The following is a 17283-nucleotide window of genomic DNA, read 5'->3' as shown; positions in this document are numbered from 1 at the left end:
CAGTGTCATCCCTCTCATCAATTCTTCAACTTCCTGAAGAAATGCTTCTTGGGAAAACAAATTTCCTTTGTCAGCAGCTGAAATTAGGTTGTATCGCGCTTGTATCCTAGACTTCTCTGCTCTGAGTCTCATGGAAAGTGAAAACAGTTTTCCAGGTCATGAATTTTTGAGGGTTTAGATATTTTAAAACACCTTGCCAGTACAGGATTATCTTGAGACATTTCCCATGAGCAGAGGAAACTACCACCTTAGTTCAGGGATGCAGATCAAGAGGGATTTTATGAGATTAAGAACAAATTTTGAGACAGCTTAACACTTCCCCGTGACCACAGAGACACCCTTGTTTGAACTTCCCTTGAACACGAACAAGAAGACAATAAAAATAATGCTGGGATCCTTAGGACCAATTTACTGCCAAAGTGTGCCTTTCAGCCAAAATATCCCCTTCTGATACCAACAGCCTTCCAATTCTAATCATTATTACACCATCTTGGAAATGAGCGAAGTGTTTCTAATTTTAAAATTAACTAAAAGCAGATGCTGTAGCCCCATTAAACTCTTCCAGCTGCTACTGAACCACTGGCAACCTGAGTCTATTTAATTTGGAGACCACTAATGGTAAAAAGGAAAATCTGACTGCCAAAATTGCACACCCAAGTTAAACCAGAGAGGCAGAAAATGAAAACAGCTCATGAAAGCGAATGTATTCTAAGACAGCTCTCCAACTGATGATGGGCAATTCTTCCTGCAGTTAATAGCTAAAAAAAGGTTATTGCTTATTAAATCCTTAATTCAAATACAGCCAAACAAGCAATCCTATCTGTAACATGTCAGTTGATTTTATTCATCTTGGTTTATGCTTCCTAAAAACGAGTCCTTCCCACAATGCTTTAAGATGCAGACAGGTTTTAAATGCATCTACAGCATACCTGAGGGCATTGTTAATACTGATTAATTAAAGTGAGATATCAAGTTAATTAATATTTAGCAAGGTCAAAATGACAGATTGGTTTGACATACAGGCCCTCAAGCCTGATGAGTTATCATCACTCCTCAAGAGGCAGCCAGCTTTGGGGCAGGGAGAGAGGCAGGACACCTTACAGGTGGCACCGAACCGACAGCGGCGTGTCATGTAAAAGCGCTTTGTCATTCACGCGATGTCTGGGGTAATGAAATGAATTCACTTGCTGGCTTCCTCTAGTCTGTGATGCCAAAGAACACTGTGTTATCAGCACAGATGGAGCATGCATGGTTCTGGAGAAGAGCCTGGTGCAAACTACGAACAAGCCACTGTGAATACCAATGAGTCCCCAAGAATCGGATCCTTGCTGTCAAGTGACAGTTTTGGAAGCAACATAAAAATGAGTGAGTCCCAGTGGTCTTGTCCAACCAAATGTACTGTCAAGACTCTGGATGGGCAATTTGGAAGCCATGCAAATCACAGAGGCCTGGCTGCTACTTTCCTGTGAGAAGCAAGCACAAGACGACATTCACCCATGAGCTGCATTCTTTTCTTTTCTTTTTTTCCCCCCATTTACTAAGAAATGGAACACAAGGTAAGAGGGAGTGGAAATCTGTGCTGAGACAAACACTAATCTACTTCTCAGCATCAACTACCTCTGCTCAGGAGAAAACTCATCGAGGCACCCAAGTGTGCTGTATGTTACTATGAAATATTAAGTTGTAAAGTCAATGAACATAAACAAACAATGCATGGAAAATGATTAGAAAAGAGGCATACCCATCAACATACTCAGAAGTCTCTGGACCTTTGAACTCACCCCCACAACTCTGTACAATCCTTGGTCATTTATACCTATTGGAAGAGACAAAGTGTTAGCAAAATATAAGACAAGTCATATTTTAAAAGCTGTCAGCAAACAATTGTATTCAGAATCTTTGCTAACTCACATTAGCAGCATTCCTGTTGACTATAAAAATAAACGTTTGACAAAACCAAGTGTTTACCAACTTGTTTTAGCAGCTTGGTATTCATGAGTTATGGTTGGAAAATAATCTCATAAAAACAGTGTTCCATGTGCACAAAATGTAATGAGTCAATGTTAATGAAATAAGTTCCTTAAGTAGTACTCATGTGTACCAATGCATTTTGTAAAGATGCATTCTAACTTTCACGTTGTTTTTCTTGAAAAGTTCAGCCTTTTAAAAAATAACATGGTGCTTAGTACACAGAAAGAAAATCATTATTTAGATGATTCTTTAAGGCCATGGAAATCCATTCAAAACTAAGGCAGAACTGTTTTTGTTTTTGGTTAAGAGCTGTTACATGCACTGTCCAGCAAGGAGCTCTGAAACTCCCAAGGAACATTACTACAAAGTATATACATCAGAATGAGCCAAATCACAGCATTCTCTCTCTGCAGAGCTGGGGAAACAAAGTATCTCTGGGCACAACAGATGAGAAATAAAGGCAAGAAAATATATTGTCAAACAGAATTTAGTATACTGAATACATGGCAATATACACAGTATATTGATTTGAATAAACCAACTGTAAAAGGGCATTTTTGAGGCAATTGGGAAATTCTGAGTGACATTAAGAGTATGTCAGAAAATGTCCCTATTTTTTTTAAGGTACATACTGAAAAGAGTGAAAGGAACCTATCTGAGATTTGCTTTAAGAGCAAAGAAGGGATAGATGAAGCAATTTTACCAAAATCTTAAGTGTTGAGCCTGAGCCATAAGAATATGGGAGTTCACTGCACCACTCTCTCTACTCTTTTTATGCTTGAAAGCTTTCATAATAAAATAACGACTTTGAAAAATCATGACTTCTCAAAAGAGTTGCAGCTTGCTGCAGGTGTTTGTTTTCTGCACAACCAATGTTAAAACTAACAAGAACACAACTAGTTGAAAAGAAGATGATGCCTCTAATCCCCAAAGTTTCCCAAACACAACAACAACACCAAAAAAGCCACGGAATTTGCCTAGGAGAGCTTACTTTCTTTTCATCTACTCAACATGGGTGATGAAAAGACCAGACAGGGTCTGAAGGGCTGGCTTCCAGTCAAGACTCAGTCACTCCTGAGCTCTGAGATCATGGACCTCTCTGAGTCTCGATGATGTATCTGAGATCAAGGACAGCACCTTGCACTTTGTGTTTGGTGGGGGGAAAACATTGAGACGATACCAAGACATGTACTATCAATTGTAACGCATGGCACACATAAAAGCTCTTATCACTCCTTGCAAAAGCAAGTCTTCATTTTCCTTTTCTCTATTTTGCCTTTCATTTATTTCTCCTTAATAATTTTTTAAGCTTCTCAAATGTCCCATTTGTCTTGTATATGCTACATTTTGCATCCCCCCAAAATCCCTATGTTGAAGTCCTAACCCTCACTACCCTCAGAATTTGACCGTCTTTGGAAATAAGGTCTTTAAAGGAGGTAATTAAGTTGAAATTATGTCATTAGGGTAGGTCCTAAAGCAGTATGTTTAATGTTCTTATAAGAAGTTGGGGGGTGGGGGGGCACCTGGGTGGCTCAGTCGGTTAAGCGCCCAAGTGTTGATTTCAGTTCAGGTCATGATCTTGTGGTTTGTGAGTTGGAGCCCCATGTCTGGCTTTGCACTAACAGCACAGAGCCAGCTTGGGATTCTCTCTCCCTCTCTCTCCCCCTTTCCCTTGCTTGCTTGCTCTCTCTCTCTCGCTCAAAATAAATCAACACTTACAAAAAAAAAAGAAGTCGGGACACACAGGGAGAAGATGGTCACCCACAAACCATGGCCCTCAGAAGAAACCAATCCTTGGGGCGCTTGGGTGGCTCAGTCAGTTAAGTGTCCAACTTCAACTCAGGTCATGATCTCGTGGTCTGTGAGATCGAGCCCTGCATCAGGCTCTTTGCTGATAGCTGGGAGCCTGGAGTCTGCTTCCAATTCTGTGTCTCCCTCTCTCTCTGCCCCTCCCCCATGCATGTTCTGTCTGACTCTCTGTCTCTCAAGAATAAGAAAAAATTTTTTAAATCTCTCTCTCAAAATAAACAAACATTAAAAAAAAGAAGTTGGGACACACACAGGGAGAAGCCAGTCACCCACAAACCAAGGACAGGGGCGCTCCAAAGAAGCCAACCTACTGACACATGGACCTCAGATTTCTAGCCCCAAGAATTCTGAGAAAATACATTTCTGTTGTATAAGTCACCCAGTTTGTGGGACTTTATTATGGCAATCCAAGCAAACACATACACCTTGTCTCTCAATTATCTCAACAGAGCTCAAAGAACCAGAAGAGCAAAGGCCAGCCCTTCAGTCTACACATATCTGTTCTGAAGATGCTTTGAATGCTAAAGAATCAAAGCAGCAGAGATGCACCTTCCTGATGGGGAAGCTCACTGACTCCAAGAGAGGGAAACAAATTCAGGTCAGCCCTGCCAGGAGTTGATAAAAAAGAAAGGAAATTGTCAAGAAACACAAAAATCAGATTTTGAGCCTGCTACGGGAGAAAAGACTGGGCCTCATTCCTTCCTTCTCCTAGAAGCCAGAAGGCCATGTCCAGAGTTTAAAATATCAGAGGACTGTTTTTCAATACTACTCCATTTAAAAAACCTAAAATAGTTTGACCTCGGTGCCAGAAGCCAAAAGAGCAAGTCATATTCTGCAGTCAGGCAAACATGCATCTTTGAGACATGCCTGAAATGCACAAAGAAATGAAATAAGAATGTTACCTCAGCAATAATCATCACTCTGTGCTTGTAATTACTATCAGATAATTGATCAAGTTCAAATTCATCAACCTGAGAGAAGCTGAGTTAATTGTTAATGCATAATGAAAGGTGCAAGGGGGAATTGATGCTACTCAACACAGTTTCTACATTTTTAAGATGAAATTTAAATAAACCTCATATAAAAGCAGCTTAGAAACAGCATGTAACACACACACACGTCATATAGGATTTTGTTTCTTGTTACAACATCCTTAAAAAGGTCTGAATTAAGAAAACTGAAACATACTTTATATCTCTGAACATACACATATCATTTAAAAGACAACAAATAAATACATTTGAAGAATAGGAACCAATCCTTATGCCAAGTCATATGAGTGAATTTATCAGTCTCTCCAGCTTCTCTTCCACATTTTCCCCTTTCAGCCCAAGGAGTCACTATTTCTAATCACCACGTATTAGAATTTGGAAATTTTCTTTGACTTCCTCTGTCACTTTCCTAATTCACTAGGTCAATGTGCACAATTTCTTCACATTCAGACTCATCTCTGCTTCTTCAACACAGTCTTGAGTTTTATACACACATATTTATTAAGACACCCCTGTAGGGAAGCACACACGACTATAATTCATTCTGAACATCATTTTTTCTTTTTCTTTTCCTTTTTCAAACCACACTGATTATCTAAATTCTCTGCCATCCCCATTTAAGAGTAAGCCATCACTCAGATCCAGTCTAGATTCCTCTGCTGAAGTAGTAGGTAAGGCATAAATACACAAGTATCTACAATGGGCCCTACCTCACCTACCCACATTTATTGTGGAGTATTCACCTCAACCAGAGCAAACCCCGAACTATCACCCACAAGTCACCAAATTCACTCCCTTCACTCCTCCCTCCAGGTCATCTCCTCGGACAGAAATGTTCTTCCGCCTTCTCTCCACAAATTACTCATCTGTCAAATATTTATTCATCAAATATGTACCAGGTGCCGTTCTAGCTGCCAGAGGTTCAACAGTGAGCAAATTGAATCTCATCCAGACCTTCAAAACCAGATAAAATCCCACCTTGTCTAACACCAGCCTACAGTTGATATTTCCTTTTCCTGAACATGACTCATAATTAATTCCTCCGAACACTTGAATACATTTTAAAACAAGCCCACAATCTCTTATTCACAATTCCCAAAATCAAAGTCTGAATGCTTGACCTGACATCAGATTATTTCGTTTGTATATTCCCCTGCTCAGTGTGAATACTCCTAATTAACTATGTTAAAAGTATGTCCACACATCTGGAGATGTGACATGCAGTATACCTTACGTCCCATACGCTTTCTAAAACACATCCAACCTCATGATTTTCAGATTAAGAATTGAGGACCTGTGTTCTACCTTCTCTTTCCAAATATACAGAGACATGGAAAGATACTAGGTCAATCTTGGGTTTTGTTTTTAATAGCTTTCATGGTGCCTCACGTGGAATAGTTGAGTACAAAAAAGATATGGCTAGGGTCTTGGAATTAATATGGAACTACAGGTAGAGACTGGCCTTGGGCCAAAACAGACATTATAATTAGGAGCTAAAAACAAAGTTAAAATATCCAACTTACTACGATTTTTCTCGGGTAGCAATATTCCCTGATGTTATTACTACAACACTTTTTAACTTTTAACAAAAATTTTTCATCTGGTCAAAGTGCTATAGTTTTATTTTTGTTTTGTTTTTTTTTCTTTTAACAAATAAGGCTGTTTCTGATCAGGAGGGTAAGTGCTCTCCATTACAGTGATGAGCAGCTGATGACAGCTGTCCCTGGGCAAAGTGGACAAGGTGAAATCAAACGTGTCTTACTTCCCACCGCCTGTCTCCTCCAATCTCACACAGTCCTGTCACTGAGTACCAGCCACATCTTTCTCGAGGAGAAAGTCAAAAAAGGAAATGAGTCAACTTTCATCATCATCTCTGCCCCACAGTCTCCCTCTTGGAACCCAGACGATGCTGCCAGAACCAGTCTATTCCACTCCACAAAACTACCTAACACCAGTGGGCACTCAGAGGCCCTGGCAGGTGGGCTAGAGAAGCAAAAGAGAAAATAAGATGCTCTGGAACAATAAAAGAATTAGATACAAAAGGAAAATAAAGCCAAAGAGGGTGGCCAAATTCAGTTAAACAACAGAGGTGGGGGCAAAGGCTAACATGGCCACAACTGGCAAAAAAAATTTGTTGCGTAAGAAGAAAACAGGAAGTGGCATTTAGAGTAAAGGAGGTAGAAGAGAGAAGACAGGTAATCAACACACACACACACACACACACACACACACACACACACACAGGAAAGGTCAATGAAGAACAGAAGGAAGGAGAATTTGGAAATAAATGAGGCAATAACAGGCTAGACATTGTGTAACATTTAAATTCCTATTAATTTCATAAAAATTATCGTGTACTTATATTTTAAGCACTGAGGTAGAATACAGTGAAGACACAATAAAATTTAAAAGACAATTAAAATTAAAAGAAAGAGCAACTTGGGAGAGAGCAACCAACCCAGCCACAACGTCTCATCTTTCCTTTCTGGCTTCGGGAACAGAACCCATACCTGATAACTCAGGGACTCTTAATATCTTGCATAATCTTCAGTACATGGTATACATTTAACCAGTGAATCAGATAAATTAATGGATAAACTGAATAAGTCATTCGTAAGTTGATGAGTGATTAGTAAAAGGATATAGAAAGAAAATAAAAAGAGACAGAAAAGGTTATTTGTAACTAGAAAAGACAAATATAACATTATAAAGGAATAAGACTCAAAATGAAACTTAGACTTTTGATGGTGATACGTACAAAATTATTTTAAAAAATTATCCAGGTATATGATTCTACAGAAATCAGTGACCATATGTTATGGGTCCATAAACTAACATTCAGTCAGTTCTCATCTAGTAACCAGTAGAGTGTTTGGCATGGAATGAGATAATTGACCAATATTTGTGGCAGGACTGAATCATTTATTTGCACTTTTGTCTGTCTACAACAGGGATGAAAGGTCGTCAATGGTCAGGTTCATATTCACAAGATTTACATCAAAAGTCTGCCACATGTCTTCAGTAATACAGCCCACACACGCACAACACATACACACACGCATAAATGCAAATTTGTTTATATATCCCACCAGCACTGCAAAGACAAATTCTCCTTTGAGCTATGTAATGAACACACAATTTTATGCATAAATATCAATCATAATTGTAAATGTTTTATAATAATACATTTATATACAATTATAAATATTAACTAACCTGGAGTGGGTCTTGAAAATAAAAGGAAGAAAGCACTATACGTAAAATGATTAGGAAAAGCTTATGAGAAAATAACCCAGCAACAAGGCTAAGAACGAAATGCTATAAAGGTGACTCCAAAAATAGCAAAAGATGAGGCTCATGAATATTGCTTCAGGTCATAGGTAAATGACAAAGATTTGATAATGTGTCCTTTATGTATATTTATAACTAATCCCCAATAAACATTCTATTTACATGTCTGTGTAAATACAATCAGCACTTTCCAGACTATCCACTGCACTGAGTTACACAAAAATAAACAGGTTCATACACAAAGACTACCTTCCAAGATACTGGACAATTCATAATACTCTAAGGTTCTATCAAAAACACGCATTTAAGTTAAATTATTTTTAAGTATAAGCAGACAGAACCAAGCATCATTTGCTCTATTCCATCAAAGGGACATAACATTCAATACCATAAATTAAGGTACTGTATTTAAAGAATTCTAAAATTTTGGAAGAAGAATGTATTATTTTTAATACTTAAAGTGTATTAAATACTAGGAAAAAACAGGGTAAGAAACAATTTTTAAGCCCTGAAACAGAAGATTAACTGCAGATGATAGTAACATTTCAACATTTCTAGATCTTAGTCCCCTCACTTCAAAAAAAAAAAAAAAAAAAAAAAAAAAAAAGTAAGGGCACCTGGGTGGCTCAGTCAGATAAACATCTGACTCTTGATTTTGGCTCAGGTCATGATCTCATGGTCTATGAGATCAAGCCCCATATCAGGCTTTGTGCTCATGGCGTGGAGCCTGCATAGGATTCTCTCTTTAGCTCTCTGCCCCTTCTCCCATTTGTGCATGCTCGCTCTCTCTCTCTCTCAAAATAAATAAACTTTAAAAAAAAAAGCATATTCAGTAAACACATCTTTGTTAAATTTGTAAGATATAAATTATGACAAGTTAAGGTTACTCATATCCTGGAAACTTCCAACTCTACCACCTCCTGGTTGTACAACCTGGCAAGTCACTCATTCTCTCCCTGCCCCAGCTTCATTACCTGAAAAATGAGGTTAATGATGGCATGGGATTGTCATGGAAATCAAAGGACACACCATGTGTAAAGCGCATGAGCCTCACATACCAAGCACTATTACAAACTTTAATTGAGCATAAGATTCAAAATTAGTATCAAAACAGCTAGGTACACTACATATACAAATTGCCCTAAGTCTACAACCTAATTTATAAAATAAAGCACATGGTGAGTGTCAAAATTTATTCAATATGAATGGCTCACAGAAAATATGACATTTCTGTTCACTGATAACGTTTGGAATTTCTCCCCTGGATGATGATTATTTGGGCGGCAGATATAAAAATATTATTGACAGTTACTATGTGTCAGGAACTACTCTGCACTTTTCCTTCCTATGAAGTCTTGCTTCCACTTTCATGTTGGCCTCTACATGTTCTTTTTAGATTAACCCACTTCTGTATTACGGTGGATAGCCTCCTCACCAGCAGGCACTTTGAGGACAGGTCTCATGATTTCATTCACATGATCTTCCTATACCCAACCAACCAGAGAGCTCAGAACTCCAACAGTTTGGTACATGAGGGCAGCTGTGCCCACTGAGTCTGCCTGTCACATCACTTTCATTACTGCATCCCATCCCAGCATAAGTGAAAAGTAGGGACAAAGTACAAGGCAAATACCCAATTCCAGGTCTAAACCAGTATTTTTGTGATGAAGTTCCCATTCCAGGACTTTTCAGACACATCTAGGCTTGACTCTAAGACTCATTCTTTCATTCCAAGTCACAAATACAAATACAAAGGGTTTTTGGTTTATTAGCTGCTACCTTGGTATTAGGGTCAGAATAGACTGTATATTCCCAGCATTCCATGCAGCTAGCCCACATGAGAGGAAAGCATTTTTGCTTCGGACCAGACAACCCCTAGACTTGCTGCTATTTCTGGCATAAATTCACCCAAGCCAGTGGGCAGGCAGCCTCCAGCAGGGCTAGTGAGAAACTACTGACTACCAGGAAGTTTCCTCTTCCATTAATAACATTCAGGGCCCCAAACTCTCTCAAGGTCTGATGTCTTTCTGTCCCACATCTAACAGATCTACCACTCATTCAATGTGCCCTTCTGTCTTTCCTCTCAGTGTAAACCTTGGGGAAAGGAGTGTGTCACAGTCCCTGGGCCTCCTAGCAGAATTCAGCTCCCCTATTACCACTAAATTGAGTTGTCAACCAACTCTTCCTCTCACCTTACTCTCCTGCCATGGGTGAATTCTGACGTTGAGTATGGAGACCCGGTTCTGAATCCCAGCTCTGCCACTTTATAGGCTGTGTGAACTGTGGCAGGTTTACCCTTAACGTTCCATGCCACAGATCCCTCAGAAACAAGATAGATCTCAACCACCTACTGAGTTTTGTAGGGACTGTGTGAGCTAGAATATATGAAATACTCAGAAAATATAAAATGCCATTTGTTATTAGGATTTTAAATACTGTCAGATGCAGATTCCACACTGACATTATGTTTTCTACAAAGAGACTTTCCAAGGTATTACATAGATTCTCAGCAAAGGGGATAAATCTTTCTTGGGCTGATGGTGCCCCTTCAAAGGTCCATGATGGAGCCAGTATGGAAAGAAGAAGGTATGACTTTAGAATGGCTTCATCTCAAGTCTGGAGGAGCACTTCAGATTATGACATTTAAGTCTTCCCTCCCAGCTTCCCTTTCCTACTCTCTACAGTTTCACACTTCATCTATTTTTTAAGTATTTGTCTGTATTATATTGTTCATCTCCAGCATCCTCCGAAATCAGCCTATAGTCTCCATCTCCTCGTGTTCATTGATGTTGAAAGCACCAGCATTAAAAACTCAGCCTTGGATTTGAGTTGTAGTCTGATACCTTCTAGCTGAGACTTATACAAGTCAAATCATGTCTCTTGGCTTCAGATGCTCATGGAAAATGGAAAATACCATTGTCTCCTAGGGTTCTTGTGAGAAGTACAACCTGTACAGCCTGGCTATTCTCCAGCTTCTTGCTTCCCAGTCCTTAAATGGTTTTTTTTGGTCCTCCTCCTCCCTGAAATTTGTAGAGCAGGTGACACAGGTATGACTTCCTCCTCTTTGAAATTACCCCTCTTCTGGATTCCTTTACACCACACTGTCTTGGGTTCTCCTCTGACCCTGTAACTGTGCTATGTCTCCTTAATTATTCTTTTTCCTCATATTCTCTAAAGGCAAAGATCCCCAAATATTCTGCCCTTTGTCCCCCATTATTTTCTTCCCTCACCATCCACCTGCCAAGACTTTTTGACACTCAAAACTTGACCTCTCTGGGTGCGTGGGTGGCTCAGTTGGTTAAGTGTCCAACTCTTGATTTCAGCTCAGGTCACTATCTCATTGTTTGTGAGAGTGAGCCTAGCGTTAAGCTCCATGCTGGGTGTAGAAGCTGCTTAAGATTCTCTCCCTCTCTTTCTGCCCCACCCCCCACCAGCTCATGCTCTCTCTCAAAAAAAAAAAAAAAAAAGAAAAGGAAAAAAAGAAAACAGAAACAAAGAAAAGAGAAAAGAACTTCACCTCTCTAAAAAATGATGCCCACCATCTCTTCTGTTGCCTTCATTTTATTTCTGACAGAAATGTCACAGGACAGGCACTCTGAATTCACAATAACAAAAACCAACCTATATTCCTCCCAAACCTACTGCTCCTCTTGCATTCTCTGTCTTGGCTAAAGATGTCTTCAACTACCTTGGTTGGGAAGCTTACAGTTTTTATCTTCCCTTTTCCCTACCTTCTATATTCAACATGTCATCAGATTCTGTTTTTCTGCCAAGTCTCTCATCCTATCCATCCCTTCTTTCCACTATCAGTGCCCTAGTTTAAACCTCCATCAGCTTTATCTGGATTATTTCTAAAATCCAGCCAGCCATCTTGCCTGCCATCTCCCCATCCCACCCAACTCCCATTAAAAGATCTGAACATACCCCTGCTCAAATCTGTCAATGTCTCACCTCTGCCTATAACACTGAGGCAACATGCAGCACAGTGCCTGGGATCTACCACACTCTGGCCTCGACTGCTCACAAAGCATCTGAACACATCATAGCCATCCACCCCCTCTGCCAGCAACACCCCAGGGCGGGTGAACACCATCTGTTCCAGTATCTCACTCTAGAGCAAAGAACAGGTTTGCTTGCAGCCTTGGAAAATAGAGATAGTGTCTCCATCTAGAACAAAAGGCAGGCATACTTGTCAGCCATAATAAGAGTCAAGTTTCCTAAGCTCAGAGTTTTTCTCTTGTAATATGACCCATTGTGTGGGCAGGTATCACCTGACCTTCTCTGCAGTACCCTTAGGAATTAGAGACCAACACAAAATTTATATTCTGACTACTGAGAGTAATAAACTGTCCTTCATCTCTGATCCAGGAGTCTTGGGTCTTCTACTAGCATGCATGAAACTATACAAAATAACTTGTTCACATGAAAGCATGAAATCAGAGGCCTTCACTGCCTTGAAACTAGATTGAAACTAATCTTTAAGAAAAAGGAACCATATCTCCACCATTTTTTCCTCCAATATATTTCCTGTAGGAAACACCCAAAAAGAATTGACTAAAGCCCATCTAACACGTGCATGTCGAAGAATACGTAAGTATTAAATAAGCTGGAACGGATGAGACAGCTAAATAAAAGTACATTTTATTTTTAAATTCACTCATGTAGCTCAAGCTTAAGTGGTCACAAAATTTTACTTAACGTAAAACAGAAAAAGACTCAAACTCAAGGCAAAGTGGCTGAAGTTTTTTGCCACTCTTTTTCTTCCCTTCTCTACAGAAATCAGAACATCAGGAAAAGTCTAAGAGTCTCACTGCTGCCATCGGTCTCTCCACCTCAGAACAGCTGCAGCATCAGGAACTAAACCAACTCTAGGCAACTCTGGGCAATCTCTTTTTTGGGGGGACGGGGGGCAGGGAGGGGATGTGAGGGGGACGACTGACGTAATCCAAAAGCCATGGTCTTGTTCCTGAGCATCCTTCCTTTCTTCACCACCTCCTGGCCGTTTTCTTGTTCCAGTGTCCACAAGACAGTGAGGAACAGAAGACTGAAATTCCAAAGCAGTTACTTTTGCTGCATGTTGCAAGTGCCACATGAAATTGCTAAAATGAACTCAAGTGATTTATTTCCCTATGTAAATTACTATTTAAAAAAAAAAAAAAAAAGTGCTCCCAGAGCCTTGAATCAATAACGGAACTACTTAATTGTGACTGGCCTCAATTAACAGATGGATCTCTAAATAAGTGACTCACATTTACTGAGCACTCAATAGGTGCCAAGGTCCCAAGCACTCTCTTTTCATCCTCACAAGCCCGCAAAGGAGTTGCCACCATTATCCCATGAGACACATGATAAAATCAGGTCACAGGGCGTCAAGTAACTAACGTGCCATGGTTGCAGAGCTCGTAAGTGGTGAAAGAGATTCCAATCCAGACTGACCTTTGGGCTCATGCTATTCACCACTATGCTAAAAGTGTTGACAGAGCCTTGCAATAAAAATGCCATGGACCTCGTCAGAATCTGAACTGAACACACAAAACCTAGCATGCCTACTCTCTAGCAGGATAGTTTAACCATTTTTCCCTATTAACTGTTGTCAACCACTCATTTGGAAACTAATAGCTTTGGAAGCTTACTTGTTCTTAAAACAAATAAGATTACTAATTAAGAAAATGAATAATCCTGACTCGCCTGAATTTAGGATTTCAGTTTTGCATTTGCATTTCTGCAGACACCACAAGACTCTCTAATTCCCTCCCACATAAGACTGTCCTCTTGTTATCCACCCACTCCCATCTCACACCCATTATGATTAAAAAAAAGACAGTGAGGGAAAAATTCAAGTTTACTTGCTGTAAATTTTCTGGGGACAGCTGTTCTTTATTTTCTCCATTTTTGCATGTAATTTGCCCTCAGCAACTTAAGATTAATGTGCAGTAATAGTAAAATTGCTGCAAGTTCATCTTGGGCATCTTCCTTCCTACTGAAACTATACAGTATCATCTTCTACCAGGCCCATCTTGAGACCCCCACACAATTCCAGAGGTGTTTCAGAAGTGGAAAAATCCTCAAGCCAACTTCAAAAAGATTTTCCAAAAACCTAAAACTCTGCTTTTCAAAGAAAGAGAATCTCACTTTTACATACGACAAGTCAAAGACTGACACGTCTTAGACGTGGCTTCCTACTTCTATCCCATGAATTCACAGCTTGTTACAGTGCTCAACTGGATAACTGACAGCTTGCCTAGACCGATATTTTAATGCCATTCTCTAGAAATTAAAGCGAATATCCAAATTATTCACATATGGAAGATCTTTAAAGAGACACTTCCTAAACAAAAGTGGCATACAAATTTAGTTTCAAATCACGATGACTATTTAAAAAATAGCAACCAGAAGAAGTTTTTAAGCTAGAGTCTTATTTGTTTTTGTATATTTTACAATGCATGCTTCGGCAAAACCAGACGTCATGCAGTTCCAGAAAAAACTCAGTGTACTGGTCATGGGAGTTGGCCCCTCTATAGGAACAGGAGTAATTTACCTAAGGAAATCATGGAATTACTCTTCAAGCTCTGAAACCAGAAAATTCTTCAACAGGTAACAGGACATATCTACGTCTAAACTACTACCTATAATTCAGAAAGATGCCAACATAAATTTACAAAGAACAGAATCCAATCCTACCTATGTTACTTGAAAGTACTAATCCTAACCACACACAGAAGAAGAAATCCTTCCAATAATTTTACCAATTGCTGGAACACATAATGTGGCTTTTAGTCAAATCTCTGAATACTCAAGCAAAACACAATTGCTTATTGAGTTCTATGTATGAAAGACACAGACTATACTGAGAAATAAGAAGAGGCAAGCAAAGGCAAAGCAGAAATAAGACATTTTCTTCACTCCAAGAAAACCATAAAGTTCCCGAAACAAAATAAATATATCATATAACTAACAATATCAGAGGGGAGCATGGGTGGCTCAGTTGGTTAAGTGGCCAACTCTTGATTTTGGTTCAGGTCATGATCTCACAGTTCCTGAGTTCGAGCCCCATAACAGGCTCTATGCTCAGCACAGAGCCTGCTTCATATCCTCTGTCTCCCTCTCTCACTTGTGCATGTGCTCTCCCTATCTCTCAGAAATAAATAAATAAATGTTAATTTAAAAAAAAAAAAACAATATCAGACAATATAACTGCCAAATGAGGGAATTCCTTCTCACAAGGAAAGCACTTCAAGGGAAGGATGGAAAGGGGAAATTAAAACAATACATTTAATAAATATTCTACTATATAAGAAAATTAGCTCTAATCCTCACAAATGTGGGGGTAGGTAAGCAGTGTGAATGAACTTCCTAGTCACATTCTTTTAAACTGAGGGTCCAAGGGGTTAAGAATGTTTCCAAAGTGCCTATTTCACTGCACCATTGTGGAGTGTAAGCCTGACAGCTCCCATCAGCCAACAGAGAGGTGCAGCTTCTGCAGAGTAATCAAAGTACCTCTCTTCCTTCAGTCTTGCCAAGGACTTCTAGGGCCCAGGTGCATCATGTTCTTTCAAACATCTACACTTCAACCCCACCTTTTCCTCTGCCAAAATCCTTCCTGTAACCCTACACCCATGCATCTGGTCAATTCCTCCCTCATCCTTCAGAAGGCAGCTTATGCGCTAAGTCCTCAAGGAAGCCCTGAGTCAATGGTGATTCAGAGATCCAGGAGGGGCAAAGGAGAAGAATGAGCCCATCATATTCTCCATCCTGAGGGAGCCACAGACACATGGTGGCTGCATGGTTTTCAGCCCAGACAATGGAGGACATGTTGTATAAAACTATTTTGAGAATAATCAGGTGCTTCCCACAAAGGAACAAACTGCTACAGGGCACTAGGCACTAGGGCACTAAACGAGGCATCATCTGAAATAGCAGGTAGAGAGACTGGCGATGAAGCACAGGATGATGAGCGACAGGTGCCATGAATACTTCAGAACATGCCTTGGATCCACCTACAAACTATGTGAAATCCGAAATACCCTTGGCTTCTGACACAGAGACTTGGCCACTATGAGCCATTTTGTTATTTCTTCTCTCAACCCCTCTTTTTTTTTTTTTTTTTTTTTTTTTTAATTTATTTTTGAGACAGAGAGAGAGCATGAACAGGGGAGGGTCAGAGAAAGAGGGAGACACAGAATTCGAAACAGGCTCCAGGCTCTGAGCCATCAGCACAGAGCCCGACGCGGGGCTCGAACCCACGGGCCACGAGATCATGACCTGAGCCGAAGTTGGACGCTTAACCGACTGAGCCACCCAGGCGCCCCTCAACCCCTCTTTTTAGGATGCAGGTCTACCCTACATCTGCTATGCCCACTCTCATGATCCCAAAAGCTACATGGATCCATGATCCAGGGCCCTCATAAACTCTCTCAGGAAACCATCATGGCTTCTTCTACCCTCTAAAACCAAAAAATGAGAAAATTCCTGTCTCCACTGGACTATTCTTATTGGAACTCACACTGTCTACAGCAGAGGCCCAGTTACCAATGATTCTGATTCAACAGAACTGACTGAACCCAGGAATCTGCATTTTCAGGAAGCACCCCCTGGTGATCCTGACACATGTCAACATGTCTGCCATGGACCCGTAAGTTTCCTTGATATCCTTTGCTTTCCACACTAAAATCTGAAGGTGAAATTCCTTACAGAACTCTGATCCTGTATGTAGGACCAACTGCTAACTGTGACGATCTGCTCAATTATTTGGACGCATCAATGCTATCTGACCCCACTGCCCAAATCGACCATCCTAAATCAGCTACCTCGTCTACTGAATCCTCCAGCCTAGACCGAATTCTGAGGCTCCTGTGCACTAAGTCATCCCACACACGGCTGCCAATACTAATTTTCATATTTATCTTTCTAAGCCTCCTACTCTGCTATCCACCACCCTCTAGCACTTACCCAGCTCCTTTACAATTAAATGCAAATGCCTCAGTACCGCTTTGAGGCTATTTCTTCATGCTTCCTTTCTTTTGTTTAAGTTAGTGAACATACAGTGTACTATTGGTTTCAGGAGTAGAATTTAGTGATTCATCACCTATATAGAACACCCAGTGCTCATCCCAACAAGTGCCTCTTTAATGCCCATCACCCATTTAACCCATCCCCCCCATCCTCCCCTCTAGCACCCCTCAGTGTGTTCTCTATATTTAAGAGTCTCGTATGGTTTGCC

At 40.1% G+C, this 17283-nt stretch overlaps 1 protein-coding gene across 5 annotated transcripts in view; it reads right to left on the bottom strand.

Moving 5' to 3' along the window:
* Positions 1-17283, bottom strand: part of ARHGAP10 (Rho GTPase activating protein 10) — a 321446-nt gene that overhangs the window by 128004 nt on the left and 176159 nt on the right. For all 5 annotated transcript variants that reach the window (XM_060655658.3, XM_060655661.3, XM_060655662.3 and 2 more), the window contains one exon: positions 1742-1816. In XM_060655658.3, coding sequence (XP_060511641.2) covers positions 1742-1816 — 75 coding nt within the window. The remainder of the gene's footprint in view (positions 1-1741; positions 1817-17283) is intronic.

Source organism: Panthera onca, chromosome B1 (assembly GCF_046562875.1).
Source record: "Panthera onca isolate mPanOnc1 chromosome B1, mPanOnc1 haplotype 2, whole genome shotgun sequence".
Classification (NCBI taxonomy): domain Eukaryota; kingdom Metazoa; phylum Chordata; class Mammalia; order Carnivora; family Felidae; genus Panthera; species Panthera onca.
Note: the sequence above shows the minus strand (reverse complement) of the source record. Positions and strands in the feature narration are given on the sequence as shown.